General features: G+C 46.9%; 1 protein-coding gene across 13 annotated transcripts in view; it reads right to left on the bottom strand.

Moving 5' to 3' along the window:
- IKZF4 (IKAROS family zinc finger 4) overlaps nucleotides 1-21,121 on the bottom strand; it is a 74,202-nt gene that overhangs the window by 19,842 nt on the left and 33,239 nt on the right. For 7 of the 13 annotated variants that reach the window (XM_073319413.2, XM_073319412.2, XM_073319416.2 and 4 more), the window contains 2 exons: nucleotides 11,430-11,484; nucleotides 3,801-3,905 (listed from right to left, as the gene is read on the bottom strand). In XM_073319413.2, coding sequence (XP_073175514.2) covers nucleotides 3,801-3,905; nucleotides 11,430-11,484 — 160 coding nt within the window. The other 6 variants (XM_073319420.2, XM_073319415.2, XM_073319424.2 and 3 more) reach the window with 5 other exon arrangements.

The following is a 21,121-nucleotide window of genomic DNA, read 5'->3' as shown; positions in this document are numbered from 1 at the left end:
CTCCGGGGATTCCTGATGCTGCTCTTTAGACAGCAAGAGCTGCTTCTTTGTAATGGAGCTCCCCCCAAGCCGTTTTCCTAGCGCTCCTGCAAGGGCTGGGGTGGGCCAGTGAGAGACGGGGAACTGAACAGGTCACCCCCATGGGAGGGAAGACCACCACTAAGCCACATAGAATCTTAACTGCCTTCTTTCAGATATCAGAGTCCTATTTCTTCCATTTAAATGTACCAGATGTGGCTGTTCCTGATCTCTCAGCATGCCAGGAAATTGACAGGTCTGAACTTCAGATTACAAACAAACAGAGGGGCTTTTCTCCCGCTTGGAGGGTAACTGACGTTTGGATTCCCTCACAGAGCCCGTGTTGCCTTCTGGAGATGGGTGTGAGGGCTGGATGTGGGACTAGTCACCATGAACTCCAGAGGGCTGATCCCAGGTTTGATGCGGACACCACCCCAAGGAGCAATGCAAGCCATGTCCTTGTGCAACAGGGACAATTCTTACCTATTGCCTAGGGGGTTCAGTTAACGTGTGCAACATACTTTGAAGAGCTCGGCATGGATTTAGTGCTGTGATTCAACAAAAGAGGACAGTGATTTGACTATCAACCGGTCAATGGGATTAGAGCCTTAATAATGAACCAATTTTTGGATTTGGGGCAGGGCACGCACGTTCCTTCAGGGTGCATTGGCTGGGATGTTGCAGGTTTTCACGGCCCTTCAGTGTGGCAGGTGAGATGGCTGTTAGGTGACCTCCTGGGACCACAGGCTCAGCACTGACATTCTTCAGCAACCTCGCTTCCCACATGCTGGAGATAAGTGAATCCAAACTGCTGTCTGGAAGTGACTGGTCCCTACTGCCTTCCCAGTGAGCGGGTGGCTCACAACAGGACACGTTGTAGGACTCGGTCGCCTGCACTCTGTGGCCCAAGTGCAAGCAAGGCAGCTGCTTGGACTGTCTGGAGAAGGATGGTGAATGCTACATTCCCTCTGCACATCTCTGGTGCCTTTCACCTAAGGATCTCCAAGTGATATAGAAGGCCCGCTTTCACAGATGCGGGAAATGGAGGAATGAAGAGTAGAAGGGGCTCATTTGAGGTTGCTTTAGGTCAGTGGCTGAGCTGGACTCTGGCTTTCCAGTCCCCGCTGTAGCTAACGGACAACGCTGTTTCCCAAAAATTTCTTGGAGAGAGGAACAAAGCTTCTGCTCGGACTTGGGCAATAGCAGATTGCCTGGCATGCCACCGGTCAAGCCTGCTGCTGGAAGTTGGCTGGGATCGACTCTAAGGCTGAAACGCTTTCTTGAGGGAAAAGCACAAAGTTCAAAAAACACCACATTCCACTGGGTGCATCCTGGAGACAGAGCACGACCGGACGCCTCTGTGCACAAACACGAAGTGAAAAGCTCCTCTCCCTTGGCAGGAGCTGCCCGGATACGCGGATGTTTGCTGCACTTTGATTTTTTCTATCCCCCCCCCGAGGACTTATTTTCTTTCTGGGCAGAGGGAGGCTGACTATTGTTCTGCCATTCTCCTTTCAGAACCAATGCAGGGTCCGTTATCGCTGGAGTGCGATTCTCTGCTGGCACGGCAGGTTATATAATATTCCCGCTCCTCTGGGGCACAATGCTCGCTGGATGAACCAGCTGTGAAGTCAAGTCAGATCAGGAGCAATACCATCACCAGCATCCCTCTGTTAAAGGGGAAGAGAGCTCTCTTTTTCTTTAGATCGGTCCATGGGTTGGATTCTCTCTGCATATGCCCAAGTGAAAAGTTGAGCGTCTCTCTGGGTTTTCCTGCCTGAGACCTAAAATCTGATTCTTTGAGGGGGCCTTCTAACCATTATTACAGAACAAGAGCCACATGCGAAATAATAGCGGAGAAAAGGGAACAGACTAGGGCTAATTCACCCTCGTGCAACCTTACTGCTTTGGGTCTAACTTGTCCTAGAACCCTTAGGGCAGCCTCCAGATCCGAGCATCTGGGAGCTAATGGAAGCACGTGCTGAAAGTGGGTGAACTATGCAGCAATTTCTCTTTTATGGAAAGGAAATTCTGAGCTTACAGGAGAGAGAGGAGAGATCAGAGCGAACGATGTTACCCGTTCAGTTTCAGTTTGGGGGAGGACTGAACTCAGGGCTTGCAAGCAGACCAGGAATCAGTTCTCGGTTCTCTTGCTTTAATGCTATTTTATTAAAGGGATAACAGTGCTGTACGAGCTGTAGGGAGACTCGGCCCCTGCCCCGGAAGCCTTTGATGTAAATAGCATGTTTACAATTGAAGCCTACATCAGCCTTGCTAAGTTCCACTTGTCCTAGGGTCATGCCATTTTTGACATGCAAGTGACACATTACATTTCTCAGCAATCACTGCAGTGAAGGGTGGGCGAGTAGATGGAGGATTTCGGGGGCAATTCTGAAATCAGACCTGCCTATTTTACTGATGTGGGCTCTGAAATGTATTTTAAAAAGCAGCTTAATTCATCTTTGGACCGTGGAGAAAGATTTCAGTTGCAATGCAGAGACGGAGCTGAAATGTTTCACCTTACAAACTTTCAATCGGAAGGGCGTCCAAACTCCATTGCTCCTTCCCACCCCAGCCTGGCTCATCACTCATCCTAGCCACTCTCACATTATGGGATAGTCCACCAAAGCAGCAGCTTGACACAGACAAGCCTTTATCGGGCCACGCCAATGCAACTCCAGGCTGTGACGTTAAAGTTCCACGAAGGAGGGGGAGAACGTTTCCAGAGTGTGCTGGAACTGGATCGACTTGACGACGCCTGCAATCTCAGGTGATCAGAGGTTGCAAATCATCGGTCATGGCTGGCGTTAAGACGGCATACTCCTTCGATTTTCCGGCTCGTTCCGTCTCCTAGGCTCGAGGTTAAGATTTAATGTTCACCAGCCCTACCAGCATGTCAGTGCCACTTGAGAGCTGCCCTTCCTAACCTTACTGCTTTGCCCATCCCTTCACCAACCCGGCCCTGCATGTTGCTGGACTTCCAGATACCTTGCTCAGCCAGCTGGGCTAGGAGGGAGCCCTACGCACGGCTCCAGATGCACAGGAGCTGTGTCCAGAGTCATGTTCTCATGCCGAGGTCTGGTCTCAGACAGTGCAAGATCTTTTAACCACTTGTCTGGAGAGGGGCGCATGCGTCGGTCTCGAGCTGGAGAGGTTCATTTCAACATGCTCAGCAGCTTTCAGAACCCTACCGTCGCCCCAGAACAATCCCGCTCCTGCTAACACACGCTCCCAGCTGCAACACGGCTCTAGACACACAGTGCCCGCTCTCTGCTGGATGCGAACGCAGAGAGCCTCATCACCACCAACTCCACGCCGGCCCCAACTCCCTTTGAGAGGGTAACAGAGAGGTGGCCCTGTTCCATTTCCCATGCATCGACCTGGTGGTTGCAATGAGCACTTCGTTACTATGCAGCCCCTGGGGTTTATTCTCCCCCCACCCCGCGCAAACTCCTCTCCTGTTAACAGAGGCGGGAGCACGCAGCTGTTTTGGTTCTGGGCCAAACAAACAAATGACGCTTTTTTGGGGAGTATGGAATTTAGCAGGGCAGGGTTACACACAGGTGACTTTAAACCTCAAGGCAGAGAGGCCCGTAGCTCAGGTAAGTAACCCCACTGCGGCTATGAACACAAGAACTGAAGTCAGAATTTATCCTCTTCAGTTTGAAGAGTCAAATTCTAAAGGAAACTCATTGCACCAAACTTCCTGGTTGGCCTATCAGAGAGCCCAGCCTTAATCCGGAGGAGCCGGCTGCATCTGGCGAGGGGGACGCTGTACTCACCACTCAGGGAGCGGCTCGGGGAGGAGTGCTGGCTGTTTGGGGTGCTCACCGTGGGTCCCACGATCGCCGAGCTGAACTCCTTCTCCAGAGAGGAATCCCCACTACCTTTGGGAATAAGAAGCAGGGAACACAGATGAGATGTGGCTGCTCCTGCTAGCTTTAAGATCGCTTTCAGTCAGTGAAATCATCTCCCTCATAACCAAAGCCCCGGAGCCCGGGAAAGAGGCTCCGGCTGGCTCTCAGGCACCTCTTGTTTCGTTGTCAGAAGACAAACACCAGCGTGCTGCTCACAGCAAGACAAACCCTTCCTTACCGGGAGGTAGGTGTGTGCGTGTGGGGAGAATACGATGGCCACGGACCTAGGTACATTCCAGGTGCCATGCAAACTGGGTTCTACTTTCCAGTGAAGTGGTTAGTGGACAGACAACCCCAGCAAACTTGAAAGGATCCACATATCTATGTGCAAGGATGACCACCGGGCCGCAGCGGAAAGGTGGATCACAGGTGTATTGGCCCCCTGGCTACGCAAGCGTTTGGGACTGCTCCCACGGGATCCCCTTTGCCAGTACAACAGGGCAGCAGTCAGACGGGCTGAAGCTCTCCCCAGGTGGAGGTCTGTTTTCTGTAGCCCAACGGGGACTGTGAGCGAGCACATGATGCACGCTGGTTTGCAACCACCAACTGGGAGTGGACATTTCCCACAACAAGGTGGCTGTCAAAAAATCAGCCCTGGGAGGCCAGGGTTAATTCAATCCAGCAGGGTAGATTCAGCTCTTCACCCTCCTGTGATTAATGATGCACAGCACGGCTTCTTGCTTGGACAAACCCTTACGGGCCAACAGCCTACCTGCTGCAAACAGACACGCAAGAACCTTTGGGGCAGCTCACACGTGCGGCGCACGAGTGAATGTCCCCTCCCCACCGCTGTTGCATGCTGGCTGCTGCTCTGCACCCCAGAAGTGGCTGCGTCTCAGTGGTGTGGCATGAACAGGGTTGGCGAGAAGCTTTGGGATGAAGAAGGCTGTAGCAGTGTGAACTTTTAATGCAGATGGTAAAACTGTTTTCAATAGCTGCATCTGGATAAACCCGTGTCCCAACACACGCAGCGTTGAGCTCACCCCGTTGTCTGACGGGGCAGAGGGAATGCTGCATCAGGAGGCCAAGCCGGCAAGGGGAGTCATTTACCATAAATGCTCTGAAGTGATGTGGTGGGCTGCAAACCACCACTCGGCCACCGCGCTGAGCTGGGACTCCCCAGGCAGCTTTCTGCCCCCTCTAGCCCCACCCTGGAGCAATATTTTAAGAGATTTTCTGTTCCCCTGGGTTGGAGTGCTTGAGATCCCCCAGATCCTCTCCCCCATGCTTTGACTGGCTCAATAAGATGTTGCTGGAAAGTTTGAGTCATGCTAAGACAACACGCATCACCAGCAGAAGCCACACACCACGGATAATGGATATTAGCTCTGAATTAGGACAGGTTAACGAGACAATTTCAGACAAACACACACAACACTAAGAAACCCAGTGATGCAGCAGGGTTCAGTCAGAGCGATTTAACAGACCCTAAGAGCTGGACCCAGCATCGGCTCAGTCCCTGCCAGCATGAGTTAGGTGTTACGGTTGGACTAGATGCACGGAGCGTACATTCTACAGCCGGAAAGCCTCTCCGAAAAGGCACTTTGGGGAGGGGGAACAGGGGTACCCTGATCTCTGTTAAAGACACTTAGCACCTCTGATTATGAACCATGCTCTGTTCCCACAGCCCTGCCAGCATTTGCCTTTTTGTCATTCTTCCTTGGTCAGACGCCCGCGGTAGCATTTCAAATCGTCAAGTGTTTCCCTCTCCCCCCCCACATCGCTTGATCTCCATCTAAAGATATTTCTTCTGCACAGCATGTTAAAGAACCCGCACCCCCTTTTTCCTCCCCACCTCCAATGACACCAAACGTGGAGAGAGACAGAAATGGCACGGAGTTATCCCCTCAGCCCTCCCATTTCACTTACATTATTCTACCTTGCTGAAGATACCCTGGAGTGTTCTCACAGCCAACTCCTTGGAAACAGCACTGGAATACAGGCTGTGTGTGCATGTCTGCATGGCAGTGGTAGGGTGAACTCAGCCACTCACCTTCCAGGAAGAGCAGATTCCTGGAAGTGAGAGAAACGGCCGTCATTTTACAGTCAAGCGGCATAGTTAGCAGGAATTCAGGGCTGCGGCATCCCCTTTTGCAGAGATGCACGCTCGCCGCCCCCCCGGCTGCTCGGCGGGTGGGTGCACGTGTCCGAAAATAGCACAGCCAGTCAGAGGGCAAGGCTGGGCCATCCCCTTAACAAGCCAGTTAAGGGAAAAAGGTGCTAACCCTGGAGCCCTGTCTCCATGGGAAATGGCTGCAAGGCACCCAGCACGCACAGAGCATTGTCCAAACCCACACAAGAGGGACTGAATGCTGCAGAGGGGGGAATACACCTCACACTGCAAAGCTACAGATCTGCCATCACGGACCTTGCAATCCACGGACACGCCACGCAACTGGGCAAAGTACCATGAAATACAACGGGTGGGGGGCGGGAGGGAGTGTTTTCCTAGTACACGTAACCCATGACTAGGCCTCTAACAAGCCACCCTCCAAGCATTCAGTTAAGGACAGAACATTGGGGTAGCCCTGTCAGTTGTTGTAATGGGTTTTGAGGGGAGGGTGTCTTTAAATCTTAGTCATGGATTGAAGATGGGTGGGGAAATATTTAACGCAATCCAGATCCTGGCAAGCGACCGGGGTCCTGGGGAGCTCCAAGACAGCCAAGTGCCCCCTCCTCCAAGAGGGCTTTAACCCTTTCCTTCTTCCTGCAAACTGCTCTGGTTAAGTCACCTGCACCTATCAAAGCGGCCCAGGAACTCACAATGGAATTAGCAGGTTTCCTTTCAATACACACACAAAGAAGAACTGCAGCTTTGTCCCACTCCTTTGACCTACTTTTTGGAGGGACTAGTGTATGGCTTCTGATCGTCTCTTCAGAGTTTTTGACTCAAATAATTCCTCCAGCTTTAAGACTTCAGGCAGAGTAAAGCAACACTTAACTAAATGTGTGCATAAGTCTTGCACACAACACAAAATAACAATTTGCTCGTCTATAGCACCTGTTGTCCAAAGTAATTAAACCTCACTTAGCTGCTGTATGCTATTATCCCCATTTCACAGATGGGGAAACTGAGGCAAAGAGAGACCGAAAGCAACTACTTTCACCCAGATGACAATCAGCGGCAAACTTGGGAACAGAACTCAGGAATCCTTGCTCCCATGCCCCCAGCCTCACACACACACACACACACTTCTCTGCTTCCAGCAAACACCTCAGGCAAAAGGCGAGACAAACAGATGGTGTCAGTAGGTAGCAAGGACCCCACTGTCCCAGTGTCAGAGAGCACATGTGTTTGATGGTAACATGACAGCAAAGTCCTAATCACAGAGAATGGCTCTTACTTTCTTTTTAAAAACCATGGAGATAGTGTTCTCTCCCTACACAACCCAAGGATTTGTTGCCTCAGGGAACTCAGATGCCATATGTGTTGTTTACTGCCTCCGTGACTGGTAGTAACTGAGTCATTACCAGAGCTGATCAAAAACTGTATTTTAATTTTCCCACAAAAAGTTCCCATTTTCTTAAAAAACATTTTCAGCTTTTCAGTTGTCCAAGGAAAGCCTGAAAATCTGACAAAATCAGAAATTCCCAAGTGAAAGTTTCCCTTTAATTACAGAGCCGGTTTTTGTGGAAGAGAGTTTTGGCACAAGTTTTAGTTTTGTTTTTTTTCTTTTTGAACCAACTCTAGTCATTCCTGACCCTTGGCTAGTTAAGACCTGAATCAAATGATTGGGTGGCTCGTGGTCTGGTTCCTAGCAGAGAGGTAAACGCTGAGAACATCACACGGATCCCCCTTGCAGACTGTCTAAACTGTGAGGTCAAAGATCGAATGGGCCATGGAGAGTAAATTCCCCCACTCCCCAAAGGGGGGCCTTCAGGGCAGGGCTTGGTCTATGCTGTAGCTGAGCACAATATTCTCGTTTTGGGGTTAGAGGACTTCAGTCTCCAGCACGATCCATCAGGCACTTCTCATTGGCACTAAACTCACTTTAAAAGACACTTTCTGATGAAGCCACCGCTCCACGCGCCACTCACCATGTTGCGGGCTTGCACTCTGGGCCAAATTTAGATGTGGTGTAAGCAGGTGCAACTCCACTGGCTTCCACTGGGCCTGACTTTCGCCCCCTACTAATGTGGTATCAAAGCATCAGTAAGAATGGAAGGTGGAGCCCGATCCTCTGGATCATTAGTTCCCATTTTCCTGGCGAAAGGTTTCCTGCTAGGTATGCCAGTGTGTTTAGTCCCTTGCCCACATCCCTTCGCAGCCTGGGACGATAAGCAGCTTCTGAATTCCTTCTGGTCACGCTTCCCTCTTGCACCAGGTGGCTACAGGGCAAGTATGTGTAGGGCATCCTTGACAAAAAGCGAACACCGACCTGGACAGCTTTGCTACCCCACAGGGGGGAGGAGAATTTGATTGTGTGACTCCAATTCTTCTCCCCTCCTTGATCAGTCCCTTCGCTACTTTATTCCTTGACAAGCTGCCAGCAGCTGCTTGCAATTCAGAGTTCCCGCACCCTAAGCTCACGCAGGATTCAAATTACATCAACGGAGCGGCTCTCTTTTCATTTCAAGCATTCTTATGGAACTACAGCATCTCCATGGAGTTCAGGGGCAAACGGCAACCTGCTGCAAAGGCGGTGGGGAGGAGCCAGGCTCACCAGAAAATTCCCAAAGAAAAGGAAAGCAACAGCTTGCAAGACAATGCAAACCTTGGAGCAGAGTGCACCCAGGCATGGTCAAACTCGGCTGCTGCAAAGCAGGGAGACGCAGCTCTGCCAAGTGGGAAACTGAACTAACCTAGCAAAGCAGCCACTTCCAGCCAGCGCCCACCCTCGTCCTCACGGAAGCATTTTGTGACTTAACAAGGGGGCATCCTGGCGGCCAGAACCGAGGGCTTTACGGCGACCCAGACCCAGTCAAAGCACAGCACTGACAAAAACCAACAATCCAGCCACCAGCGCTCATCCTCCAGGGATCAGAGGAAGCTTCTTTTCTTAAAAACAAAACAAAAAACCAACGACCGACTCAAGCTCGTTGGGTTCTGTCAGTCAGGGAGGGCAGGACTCTGATGCAAACAGACGCTGTTCAAGTTTCCTTGCCCAGCTCCGTCAGTGCACCCCAATCCTGGCCGGTGGCAGTACCCCTGTTTAACAGCCCCGGCTCTGCCCCAAAGCTCTATATTAATGCACTTCACTTCCCACCTTCACCCCTGGAAGTCCAGATCTTTTGGTCACTGCCCATGCAGCTCCATCCGCTTATCACCTTCATCTACAATCTGAATTCAGGGAAGCTCTATGGCCTGTGCTATGCAAGAGGTCAGACAGATGCCTTCAGTGCTCCATTCTGGTTTTATAATTGATAAATCTACCCCAAACCTTATCCTTATCCAAGGCTTTCCTTGAGCAGAGACTGCATTTCAAACTGAAAGATGATATGGATGCATACCCACTAGAGAACTGCAGGGCCCCACCAAGCTAGCATTCACTTCTCACCTACAAAGACTAGGCACCAGGTTTCCAGCAGCAACCCTCTAGTCTCTGAAACTCACTGGCACTCCTGAGCCCATATCTCGAGGTGTTCACAAGTCACTGATGGCCTGACACTATCATTCTGACCCACTCTCTCCACCCACACCCAAAAGGGCCTTCTTGTTGCCAACAGATTGTTACAATCAATCAACAACAAAGAGGTGAACTCACCCCATGCACACACCTCGCAATATTTCATGGCTCCAGATTTAATCTTAACACTCTCTAACAAACAATAGCACGCTGTCTGGCAGGACAGATTTCAGAGACGCCATGGGGGTCTTAAACATCACATGTGATTGCAAGTTTACCATTGTGTATTCGTGTGCAGAAGAACGGAGTCTAACAGGAGAGACTAAAATATCCATCCTATAAACATAAGCGGGGTACTAAACACCTTTGACTATCTAGTATTGCAGATCAAGCGAGATGTCACTGGAAAGACACTTTTCCTTCTGTTTGCAGCGAGGGCTGAGATCTGACCTGTGGTCTGGAGGACCCGAGGTACTAATGATCACCATGATCATGAAGAGAGAGGGGGAGACAGTATGGTTACACCCCAGCAGGGAAGAGAAATTTTATTTGAGGTATAGAGACACGGGGTCTAAACATCAAATCATATGCAACTGAATCAACTGACTGAATACAACAACAGGTCATTTATGAATGCCTGGAACATGCTGGAGATTAATGTCCTTGGGAAATGTCTGTACTAACGCTCTAGGAGGAATTATGAAGACTCACTAGTAGTATCTTTTAAAACGTGTGGCTTAAGAAGAGAAGGAACAGCTCCCCCCAAGACGGGGAGGTAGGGGAGGCAGCTGTGTACTAGTCTCTAGGCTCAGCAACCCCCACCCCCTTGGGTTGAAGGTCTGTGGGAACTGGACTAGAGAGAGGGGAAGAGAGCCCCGAAGATCTTTCACTTGGGGAGAAAAGGGAAGCTAGCCTGTTGCTCTTCTATGACAAGGTCTTGGCCTTGGTATGATCAGCCATTTTGAGTTATCTTGCTGGGAGCACACGGTAAGGATTTTACCTTGAACCCAGACAGTAGCTTGGTAAATGAAGTCTTAGCCATTGGAAGTGTGATTTGTTGTGTGTTACTTGGAGTCCTTTCTACCTTTATTCCCTTGAACTCACTTAATGTATGCTCTTTTGTTAATAAAAGAGTTTATTTTTACTATAGACCAAGCGAGTGCTGTGTTGAACTGGAAGTGAGTATCAACTCCAGTTAAAGTGATGAGCTGGTGGGATGGGACTCTTCACAAGAGCAAATCAACCTTATTATTTCCCCGAGCTGGCCAGGAGAGGGCTGGACACGTCAAGGCATACGGTTTTGGGGAAACTCGGGAAGGAGGGTGCATTGGGGTCATCTCAATGGTTGTAACCCAGGCTGGGGCTATATTCAGGCTGTTGAACCAACTAAGCACAGACACTCAGGATGTGATCTGCACACTTCTTGCTGACTGTGAGCTGGATGTTAATCTCCAGCAGGCCGAGAACTACAGTGTCAAGGCCTTGTAAGGCACCCAGGTTTGCATAGCAAGTAGTGAGACAACCTCTCACTGGCCTGGATTTGCACCCTGAACAGACTGGACCATCACACACGAGTAACCAAGTTTTTAAAATCTGGTATAATCAATTTATAATTGATCCTGGCAAACTAAAGTCTAACTCAGTTTCTAAAACTGTCCTTATTGACAGTGGACGTATTTGTTGCTGAGAAGGGGAAGGCCAACAACTTGTGTTAATACTTTTCAGATATTAGTATTAACAAGATACGCTAGATAATCTGAAAACAATCCATATCACCACCATAAATTATGTGCCTTACGGTAGAGCTGTGGAGCAAAGCAACACGCCGGCATTAGACTCCCATACAGGTAACTGCTGAGCATCAGAAAATGGCCTTTTGAAATATAGACATCCAAAATATCGGACAACAGCAAAACAAGTGACATACCAGATATGTAGGAGCGTCCATTGCAGTCTTCTATATCCATCTTTAAGGTACTTTGCTGAAAGAGAAAGCAGGGGTCTATCAGCAAGTCTCTGGAAATGCAGGGCTGGAATCTCTTCCCAGACACAACCTCTTTAGTAAAAGGGGCCATCAACCTCTGATAGTGGATGAATTACTTACCCAGCCTTGATTTATAAATGCCAGCTTGCAGCACTGACTTTGACACAGTGGAACAAGCTAAAACTTTGATTTGATCCCCGCTTTGGAACTAAATTTTTATTGCCCACTAAAGAGCTACTTTCTAGGCACCGAGAAACAACTTTCTATTGGAAAGCAAAAACTGGTTTTAAGCTGTAGCTATTATACAGTGGTCAATGCAATGAAGGGATGGCAGTTTGCAGTACATAGCATCCAACTAACAAGCAATGATTCCCAACAAACAAAACGAATACAGTGTGTTTTCATCCGAGCCTCTGCCTTCAGCTCTCTGCCATCACAGTTCTGCAGCAGTTACATGGGAGTCTGTTTTTCAAATGGCATTAGTTCTTAAAAGTCAGACTTGTAACACTGGAAGTGGTGTAAGACGGGAGGGAAAAGCAGCTGTCAATTCTCCTGGAGCATCTAACAAGGCAAGACCTGATTCAAACTTCACTGGTCCAGAAGGACAAGTGCCCGCAGGCCGCTGCTAATTAATTTGAAACCTCAAGTGGTGAGATATGATAGCAGTTGTACATACAATTCATTTAATCCACCTGAGTCTTTGCCCCATTTCAACAGGGGACTTCTCTATTGAAAACCGATGCTGGTATAAATGGGGTGGCAGCAGGTACATGAAGTCTGGAGTGGGAGAAGTGTTTAACTGAAGCATTCAGCTTCATTTTGTCAATGAAAGAAGATGCTTCTTTGGGCAATGAGACTGAAAACTAGCACACAACGTGCCACTGAGCAGCCTGGCAACAGCCATTCCAAAGATCACGCTCGAATAAAAGCAAAATCTGCCTTCTATTTTGCCTCTTGATGCCCTGCAGAGATAATGAACATTTTATACATCCAAATGGCTTTTTGTCAATTACATTGGTTGTTTAAAAAACAAAATGAGGACAGCCTCAAAAAACACAAGTTTGGCTGTTTAGAATTCACGCTGTAATTGGCAGTTGGTATGTTCAGAAACTAAGAGAAGTTGCTGCAGAGAACAATTAAAAGTGATCATTTGCAGAATGTGAACACAAAGGGGAAAAGACCAATAGAATTAACTTTTTTCCTCCCTTTTTTAATGATCAAATGTTACTTAAAGACAGTGCAAACTGCTTTTTTTTCCCCTTTTTTTTTCTTTTTTTTCAAAAAGGTCAGAGAAAATCTGAGTTACCCCCTTCTGATCATTCCCATTTTAGAGAGGATTTTTTTTTTTTAACCAAAGGAACTCAAATCATAGAATATCAGGGTTGGAAGGGACCTCAGGAGGTCATCTAGTCCAAACCTCTACTCAAAGCAGGACCAGTCCCCAATTTTTGCCCCAGATCCCAAAATGGCCCCCTCAAGGATTGAACTCACAACCCTTGGTTTAGCAGGCCAATGCTCAAACCCCTGAGCTATCCCTCCCCACACAATAAATGGTGTTAATGTTACCAATTTTATAACCAAACTGCTACCAGCATACAGGAGATCACTACAGAAATAGACAGGGCAACCAGGGAGACAGGATGGCTTAGTGGCTTGAGCAATGGACTGGGACTCGTGAAAGCTTGGGTCTAGTCCCAGCTTGGGCCAGGTCACTCTGTATCTCATCTGCAAAGCAGGGACAAGTTTACTGACCACCTTTGTAAAGCATGTTCAGATTCCTGGATGAAAAGTAGGACATATTTATTTATTTCATTAATTTACTAATCGCTTTCTATTAAGCCACCAGCTCTAATTACTCATTTTTAAATGAAGTTTAGGTCTTGCCAACCCCCACTGCGTCGAAAAGCATCCATAAAAACAAGCTGGCTTTGACGACACAGAGCCTTTCACTCCTGGGTCACCAGTTTAAAGTCAGGCCAGGTCAGCAGTGGTGGTGGTTTCCGTTGGAGAGCTATTTGTCAGTCTGTCTTTCTCCTGTGAGCTGGTGGATCTCCGCTCAGTTCCAGTAACGCAAGTATCCCCACTACAAATACTAAAATGGGCTCTGCTGCTGGTAAGAAACTGCCCTTTCAGTCCTAAAGGTGGTATGGAATCTCCAAAGCAAAGACAAACCTTGATGGTGGGAGTGTGGGGGAGTTTATGTGGCTGCTTGCTCCTATTTCGTAGATAAACAAGAGGACTCGGTCCCCGATGCGTCACTCACATTTTCACAGTTAATCATGCTAAATAAACTGACCAAAAAAAAAAAAAAAAAATCAAGCAGAGAGGCTCTCTTCTTTTACTGTCATCCCAGTTTTAAAAAAACTGGAGACAACGGGTCCTTACTCTACCTGCTACTCAAAACGCTGGATTTGTCAGTTATTCAGTTCCAAGGGCTGAATTACACAGGAAAAGCTTCCTACCCACAGTGGCGATTAACTTTACGAGATGAAAATAATGTAGGTTGAAATATATATTTCAACCCCAGGTTATACAGTAACTGCCTCCTGCATTTTTATTTTTGTTGAATCCATAATTTTGCTGTTTAATGTTATACACACACACTTGGGGATTTGCCTGGCTCCATACAAAGGGCACACAACACGCTAATAAAAATAATGGTTATTTAGCGCACTCCCTCCCCTTTCCCTGTACTCTGAAGAAGCCATTGAAAACACTCAATTAAAAAACAAAACACAAAGCACCAAAACAAAATGCGAAGGGATTATCCTAAAATCTTTCGAAAGATGAGTGTTTATTGATGTTTAAAAGTGGATTATTTGGTATGAACTGGGACCATTTCTCAGATTTCCCCAATTGATTTTATTGTTTAATAAAGCAGGTGCCCATTTCAAATCATGTTCTGTTGACGCCAACTTGAACTAACACGGCCCCATCTATTGCCATAAGACCCTTAATGACAAAGCAGAGTTTGCTTTGGCTCTGTAACGCTACATGCAGGACAAGCCAAACCGGACTTACTCTTGCAGCCAGCATGTTCGTTGCTTTTCCACCGACTTGGTGCTCAGCAGAGCACCATCACTTGAACACACAACCAGTGCAAGCTTCCCTGTACGCCCCTCAATATGCCTCAGCCCCGTCCTAGAGGAAACTCTGGGCCCCATTCAATCCTTGGCATCTTGGCCAACGCGAAGAACAATTTCAATTTCTGTTTTCAACTGTCCGCAGGGGCTGGCAAGGAACAGGACCGAGATCGACTCATTTCACACAAGCGAAGTAATCGGAAAGTAATGCCGCGAGCGCTGCCGAGCTGGAGGCCCAGGTCTGCAGCCATGACTCCTTATTCACACCAGCAGCCCCTGTCGAGTCAATGAGTCTGGGCCCAGCATCGAGGAAGCGAGGCTCAGACGCCGTCTCTGTATTTTAAAAGAGGAGAAGAGAACCGGGAACTCCTTACAGCAGTTGGCCAAGCCAGGTGCAGAGCAGCAGGAATTTTTACTTTTGAAGACTGGCTACATCTGGTAAATAAGGCATTACTCATCTAAACCCACTAGCAATGACTGGCCTTCAGGACCCTCAGCTGAACAAAGAGTTTTGTTGATTTTTTTTTCTGAGACACATTTTTACACACACACACACACACACACACCATCTGCACTGATCAGACCCTAGATCTCAAAGTCAGCAATGCCCGGTGATCGAAAACAATCCCGGGTTTAAAGGAACTGATTGCTTCAAAGGATGAATTTTACATTTTGGTGACACGCGCTGGGTCTGGAAGGAATCTGATTATAAAGGAAGATCAAATGGTTACGTTCTCAGGTTTGCGCTCAATTGCCAGTTAGCAATTGCTTGATAGGAGTGCGCTTGTATTTACAACACTATCTTTGTCCCAAAGCCTTTTACAAATGCTGAATGATCAGCCCCTATGAAATACAGCTGCCTCCAGAATGGTCTGCACAATTGAAAGGGAAGGGGCTATTTAGATCACTGGAGGATCCCCTATTCTTAAGAACAGTGTCCCATGGGATCTTTGATGTCCACACAGAAAAGTCATGACCCTCCTTGGTTTATAAGGTCCTGTGTGAAAGATCCAGAGCAAAATGCACAAAACAGTTTCTACCCTTTCCAAGGAGATAGTCCATGCTTCTGGAGATTTGACCCTGCAGCAACAGGGACATGAAACATGTCAAACTTCACACTTTGACCATTGAGTCATCCCATCTCACGCTGCTACTGTGGCAGAGAGCAGGCCAATACCTACCCTGTCCTCCTAGCTTTCAGACTTGATCGTCAGGTTGAGCATTAGGAACTTAAATGCACTAAAATGAGAGCAGAGTGGCTTTAGAACTGCTTGAAGTTCTCATCCCCTCTGAAATAAGGACTTTTTCCCTAGTGACAAGACTCAGGGGAAAAAACCTTAGAAATAGCCCAATTAAAAGCAAAATCTCAAATCTCACTGTGATGCAGTTTGTAAATGTCCTTTGCACTGAGAGAGGCTTTTGAGAAAAGCTAGGCGTGGAATGCCTTATGGAGGGGGGAAAAGGGCTGCATCACAATGTATTTAGTAGTTATTTGGATTATGAAAGAATTCTAGAGATAGAAAAGTCCTGTTACGTCACACCTAGTCCATCTGTCCCCAGACTTCTGTCTACTTCCAAGCATCTCAAACCGAGGATTCCATCAGTCCCTTGAGACACAATTCTACAGTCCTATTGTTCTCACTGGAAGACAACCTAAATTTTTCTTCTCTTAATTTCATCCCATTACTCTGATAATACCCTAAGTACTGTGAAATAGTGCTCTGCATTTTAAATATCCCAACGTCAGCCGTGGAACACTTTTCAGATTCCTGATGCCATAATTGCAAGAACGAGAACACTAAATTCCAACCAAATTATACCGAGGCATCTGCATTATTACAAGTAGGATCACAATGAACATTAACCCCTAATGAGAAGAAGCCTCTCAGGCCGCACAAGTCTTTGAACCACCGCCTTTCCCGGGCCGTGAGGCTCGCGGAGAGCGCTAGGTACCTGGCTCCTGGGTGAGGGAAACGCGGGAAGTGGGGTGGAGTTTTCGGGGGACGTTGCGTTGGGGTCGGGGAAGCAGGTCGGCTGTGGGGGTGCTGGCTCCCGGGTCCCAAGGGGAGACGGGCCTGCCCTGCATGGCTGGCTGTGGCGGCATGGCCGCCCGCGGGGTCCCGGTCCCCTCCCCTTTCCCGGGTCACGGCGGTGCCCGGGACCGGGGCGCGGTCAGGGCGTGGGAGGCCGAGACTCGCCAGGAGGAAGCGTGTGGTGGGCGACAGAAAGTCAGGGAGAGAGAGAAGGAGGAGCGGGTGGCACGAGCGCGTGACGGTGGAAGGTTCGTTCGTGAGGGCGCCCAGGATCGGAACCCCCCCCTCTATCTCCTCCGTCCGGATCCTACAGCAGGGTTATGGAAAGCCTGGCCACAACGATTAAAATTCTTCAGGTCTTCACGAGAGCCCAACACTCCAAGTTGATCTGCATGTGAATCGTCTCCCTGGAGAGAACGTACATTTTATTTTTGTGCTCGCCATGATTCACTGTTTAAGATGCACAAATTGGACTCTTTGTGCCGTTCAAGCTGTGCGCTGGGATAAACAGGAGCCTCCCTAGGGAACGGATGAAATGAACACCCTCACATTTTAATGGCATGAAAACAATTAACCGACAAAAGCAACGCAACAGATCGCAAGGAGTGATGAAAACTTCCAGCTTCAGTGAATCCACTAATCAAGGCAAAAGCAACAGCTTGGGCTTTTCAACTCAGAAGCAAGCTTGCCTCCACCAGCTTCAGAGTGTTATGCATTTATTTTTCCCTCCACTAAGGGTGCAAAGAAAACAAGATACTCACAGGGTCGATGGTGCTAAAACGTACTCGCTTCATCCTCTCCTTCAAGGAGACGGATCTTGTCTAGATTGAGAATCTTTCAGTGACCTTTAGGGTTAGCATGCCTTCGCTTGTTATGCTGAAAGAGCTGGGGAAATACGTTATAATTGCGTGAGTTTAGGGCCCCCATTCTGCACAGGGGGTGGAGAGCTAAGAAGATATTGCAAGATGTATACTTAGCTTCCAATCATTTACAGAGTTGGACGTGACCTTAAAATGGCCCTATTAATGCTGAAAGATCCCAAATTGCAGCCAAAATCCATCTTTTCTCTCCTGCCTGTAACCTCTGAATTTCTATGCCCCCTCTTCAGCTGTTATTGAACTTTGTTTTGGGACATAGCTGGTATAAGAAATACAATATCAAATAAAGTTGTAATGCAAAGAGGCAGGAGGGCCATGTTTTAAAAAAGCAACAGAATAGCCGGTAACATACACTGGATAAAATACTCTGATTTTTCAGTCAAGCCCATGTAGGGTCTGTACCTGATGGAATATGTTTGAGAACTTATGTATTTTCCTTCACAGGCAAGAGGGAAGACATTAACACTTTTTGTTCATGAAAAAGGAAACATACAAATCAAAACACCTTCAAGCCAAACTGTGTTCATCAAATAGAAAGCTGCATTTTTTGTGGTTGAAGACATTTCTCCTCTCCTGTTATAAACATTCCCTAGACAAAGCCCTCTTCAAATAAGGACATTTTAAAATTTAATTTTTATGTTACCATTAATCCAAACTGCATGGCAGAAGTGAGATTTCAAGCTGCTTTTAAATCCGTGTAGCTAATAACTGTCCAATACGGTTTCTGAATTAAGAACGTAAGAATGGCCAGACTGGTTCAGACCAATGGCCCATCTAGCCCAGTGTCCTGTCTTCTGACAGCGGCTACTGCCAGATGCGTTAGAGGGAATGAACAGAACAGGCCAATTTATTGAGTGATCCATCTCCTGTTGTTCAGTCCCAGCTTCTGGCAGTCAGAGGTATAGGGAGACCCAGAGCATGGGTTGCATCCCCGACTATCTTGGGAAATAGCCGCTGATGGACCTACCCTCCATGAACTTATCTAATTCTTTTTTGAACCCAGTCACACTTCTGGCCTTCACAACAACCCCTGGCAAGGAGTTCCACAGGTTGACTCTGCGTTGTGTGAAGAAGTGCTTCCTTATATTTGTTTTAAACTTGCTACTTATTAATTTCAGCACGTGACCTGTGGTTTTTATGTTAGGTGTGTGGGGTAAATAACACTTCCTTAGTCACTTTTACCACACCATGCTTTTACAGACCTCTCATTTCCCACCTTACTAGTCTCTTTCCAACCTGAACAGTCCCAGTCTTATTAATATCTCCTCAGACAGAAGCTGTTCCAGACCCTTAATCACTTTTGTTGTCCTTCTCTGTACTTTTTCCAATTCTAATATGCCTTTTGAGATGGAGCGGCCAGCACTGCAGGCAGTATTCAAGCTGTGGGCATCCCATGGATTTATATAGTGGCATTATGATGTTTTCTGTCTTATTATCTATCCTGTTCCTATGGTGACCAGACGTCCCGATAAAATTGGGATTGTCCCGATTTTTAGGTCTTTGTCCAGCGTCCCAAGCGATGTCCCGATATTTTGGCTTTGGCCGTGGAGTGTTTTGGTTTTTTTGCGCTTCCCCCATGTGTCCCAATATTTTCTCCGTTTCATCTGGTCACCCTACCTGTTTCTAACATTGTTAGCTTTTTGAAATGCCACTGCACACCGATCAGATGTTTTCAGAGCACTATCCATGACTCCAACCTCTCTTTCTTGAGTGGTAACAGCTAATTAAGACACCATTATTTTTTATGTATAGTTGAGATTATGTTTTCCAATGTGCATTATTTTCCATTTATCAACGTTGAATTTCATCTGCCATTTTCTTGCCTAATTACAGAGTTTTGTGAGATCCCTTTGTAACTCTTTGTAGTCAGCTTTAGACTTAACTATCTTGAGTAGTTTTGTACCATCTGCAAACTTTGCCACCTCACTGTTCACCCACTGTTCCAAATCATTTATGAATATGTTGACCAGCACTGGTTCTAGTACAGATCTTTGGGGAACCTCACTATTTACCTCTCTATGCTGTGAATACCGATAATTTATTCCTATCCTTTGTTTTCTAGCTTTTAACCAGTTACTGATCCATGAGAGGACCTTCCCTCTTATCCCACGACTGCTCACTTTGCTTAAGAGCCTTTGGTGAGGAACCTTGGCAAAGGCTTTCTGAAAGTCCAAGTATACTACATCCACTCAGTTACCATGTTTGTTGACCCCCTACAAGAATTCTAATAGATTGGTGAGGCAAGATTTCCCTTCACAAAAGCCATGCTGACTCTTCCTCAACAAATGGGCTTACTGGTGTGTAATTGTCAAGATTGCCTCTGGAGCCTTTTTTAAAGATTGGTGTTATATTAGCCGTCTTCCAATCCTCTGGTACAAAGGCCAATTTAAACTATAAGTTACATACGAGAGTTAGTAGTTCTGTAATTTCATATCTGAGTTCCTTCAGAACTCTTGGGTGAATCCCGTTTGCTCCTGGTGACCTATTACTGTTTATCAGTTTGTTCCAAAACCTCCTCTACTGACACCTCAATCTGGGACAGGTCCTCAGATTTGTCATTCTAAAAATAATGGCTCGGGTGTGAGGATCTCCCTCACAACCTCCACAGTGAAGACTGATGCAAAGAATTCATTTAGTTTCTCCACAATGGCCTTGTCTTCCTTGAGTGCTCCTTTAGCACCTCGATTGTCCAGCGACCCCACTGATTGTTTGGAAGGCTTCCTGCTTCCGACATACTTAAAAATAATAAATATTAGTTTTTGTGTCTTTTGCTAGCTGCTCTTCAAATTCCTTTTTGGTCTCCCTAATTATACTTTTACACTTGATTTGCCAGAGTTTATGCTCCTGTTCTAATTTCACTTTCCTTTTGTAATAGGAATTTGGTTTATTTTCTCAATCACCAAAAATGTTTTATATTAAGAATCAGCCATAAAAACGGAAAGCTAAGCAATTAAGAAGAGGAAGATTTGTTGGTTTATTTTTCAGCCAGACTTATTCCAAACATCGTTTTTCTAAGCATCTATTTAACTCCAACATCTGATGCACTCTTGGGACAAAAACTGTGTGTGAAAGATTCAAACTGGTACTTCAACTGAGTGCTGAGAAAGTTCCCACAACAATTTTCTAGTCCTGCAGGAACCTTCCATCAAAAACAAGACAGACAAGACTTGATATTGCTGACAGTTAAAAAACCAAACAAAAACCTTACATTTTATCATCACAAGGAAGCAATAAGTAAATAAAATACAAAAAAAAGACAAACTTTTTATTCCTTTGCGGGTCAGCTTTATATTATTAAACTTTCTTCAGGAACTTGGTTTCATAAGGAAGCATTGTCAGAACTTTGAAATACATCCTTGCTGCCTTCCTACAACATAAGACATCAGAGAGATGGCATAGTCTAGCAGTCCGAGCATCAGGTTTGGCAATCAAGAACTTCAGAGTTCCACGCCCAACCACCACTGACACAGGCAAGTAAATTTCATCTCCTGTGTTTCAGTTTCCCCATCTGTAAAATACAGGTGAAGATCCTTGTAACATCAGTTGTGAGTATTAGCTAATGTTTGTACAGCACTTTGAGATCTAAAGCCAAAGGCCAGGAATTGAGATAACAATGATCAGTAGACAAGCAAGTGCTTAAT

Source organism: Lepidochelys kempii, chromosome 20, assembly GCF_965140285.1.
Source record: "Lepidochelys kempii isolate rLepKem1 chromosome 20, rLepKem1.hap1, whole genome shotgun sequence".
Taxonomy (NCBI): Eukaryota; Metazoa; Chordata; order Testudines; family Cheloniidae; genus Lepidochelys; species Lepidochelys kempii.
This window is presented reverse-complemented; position numbering and strand designations above follow the sequence as displayed.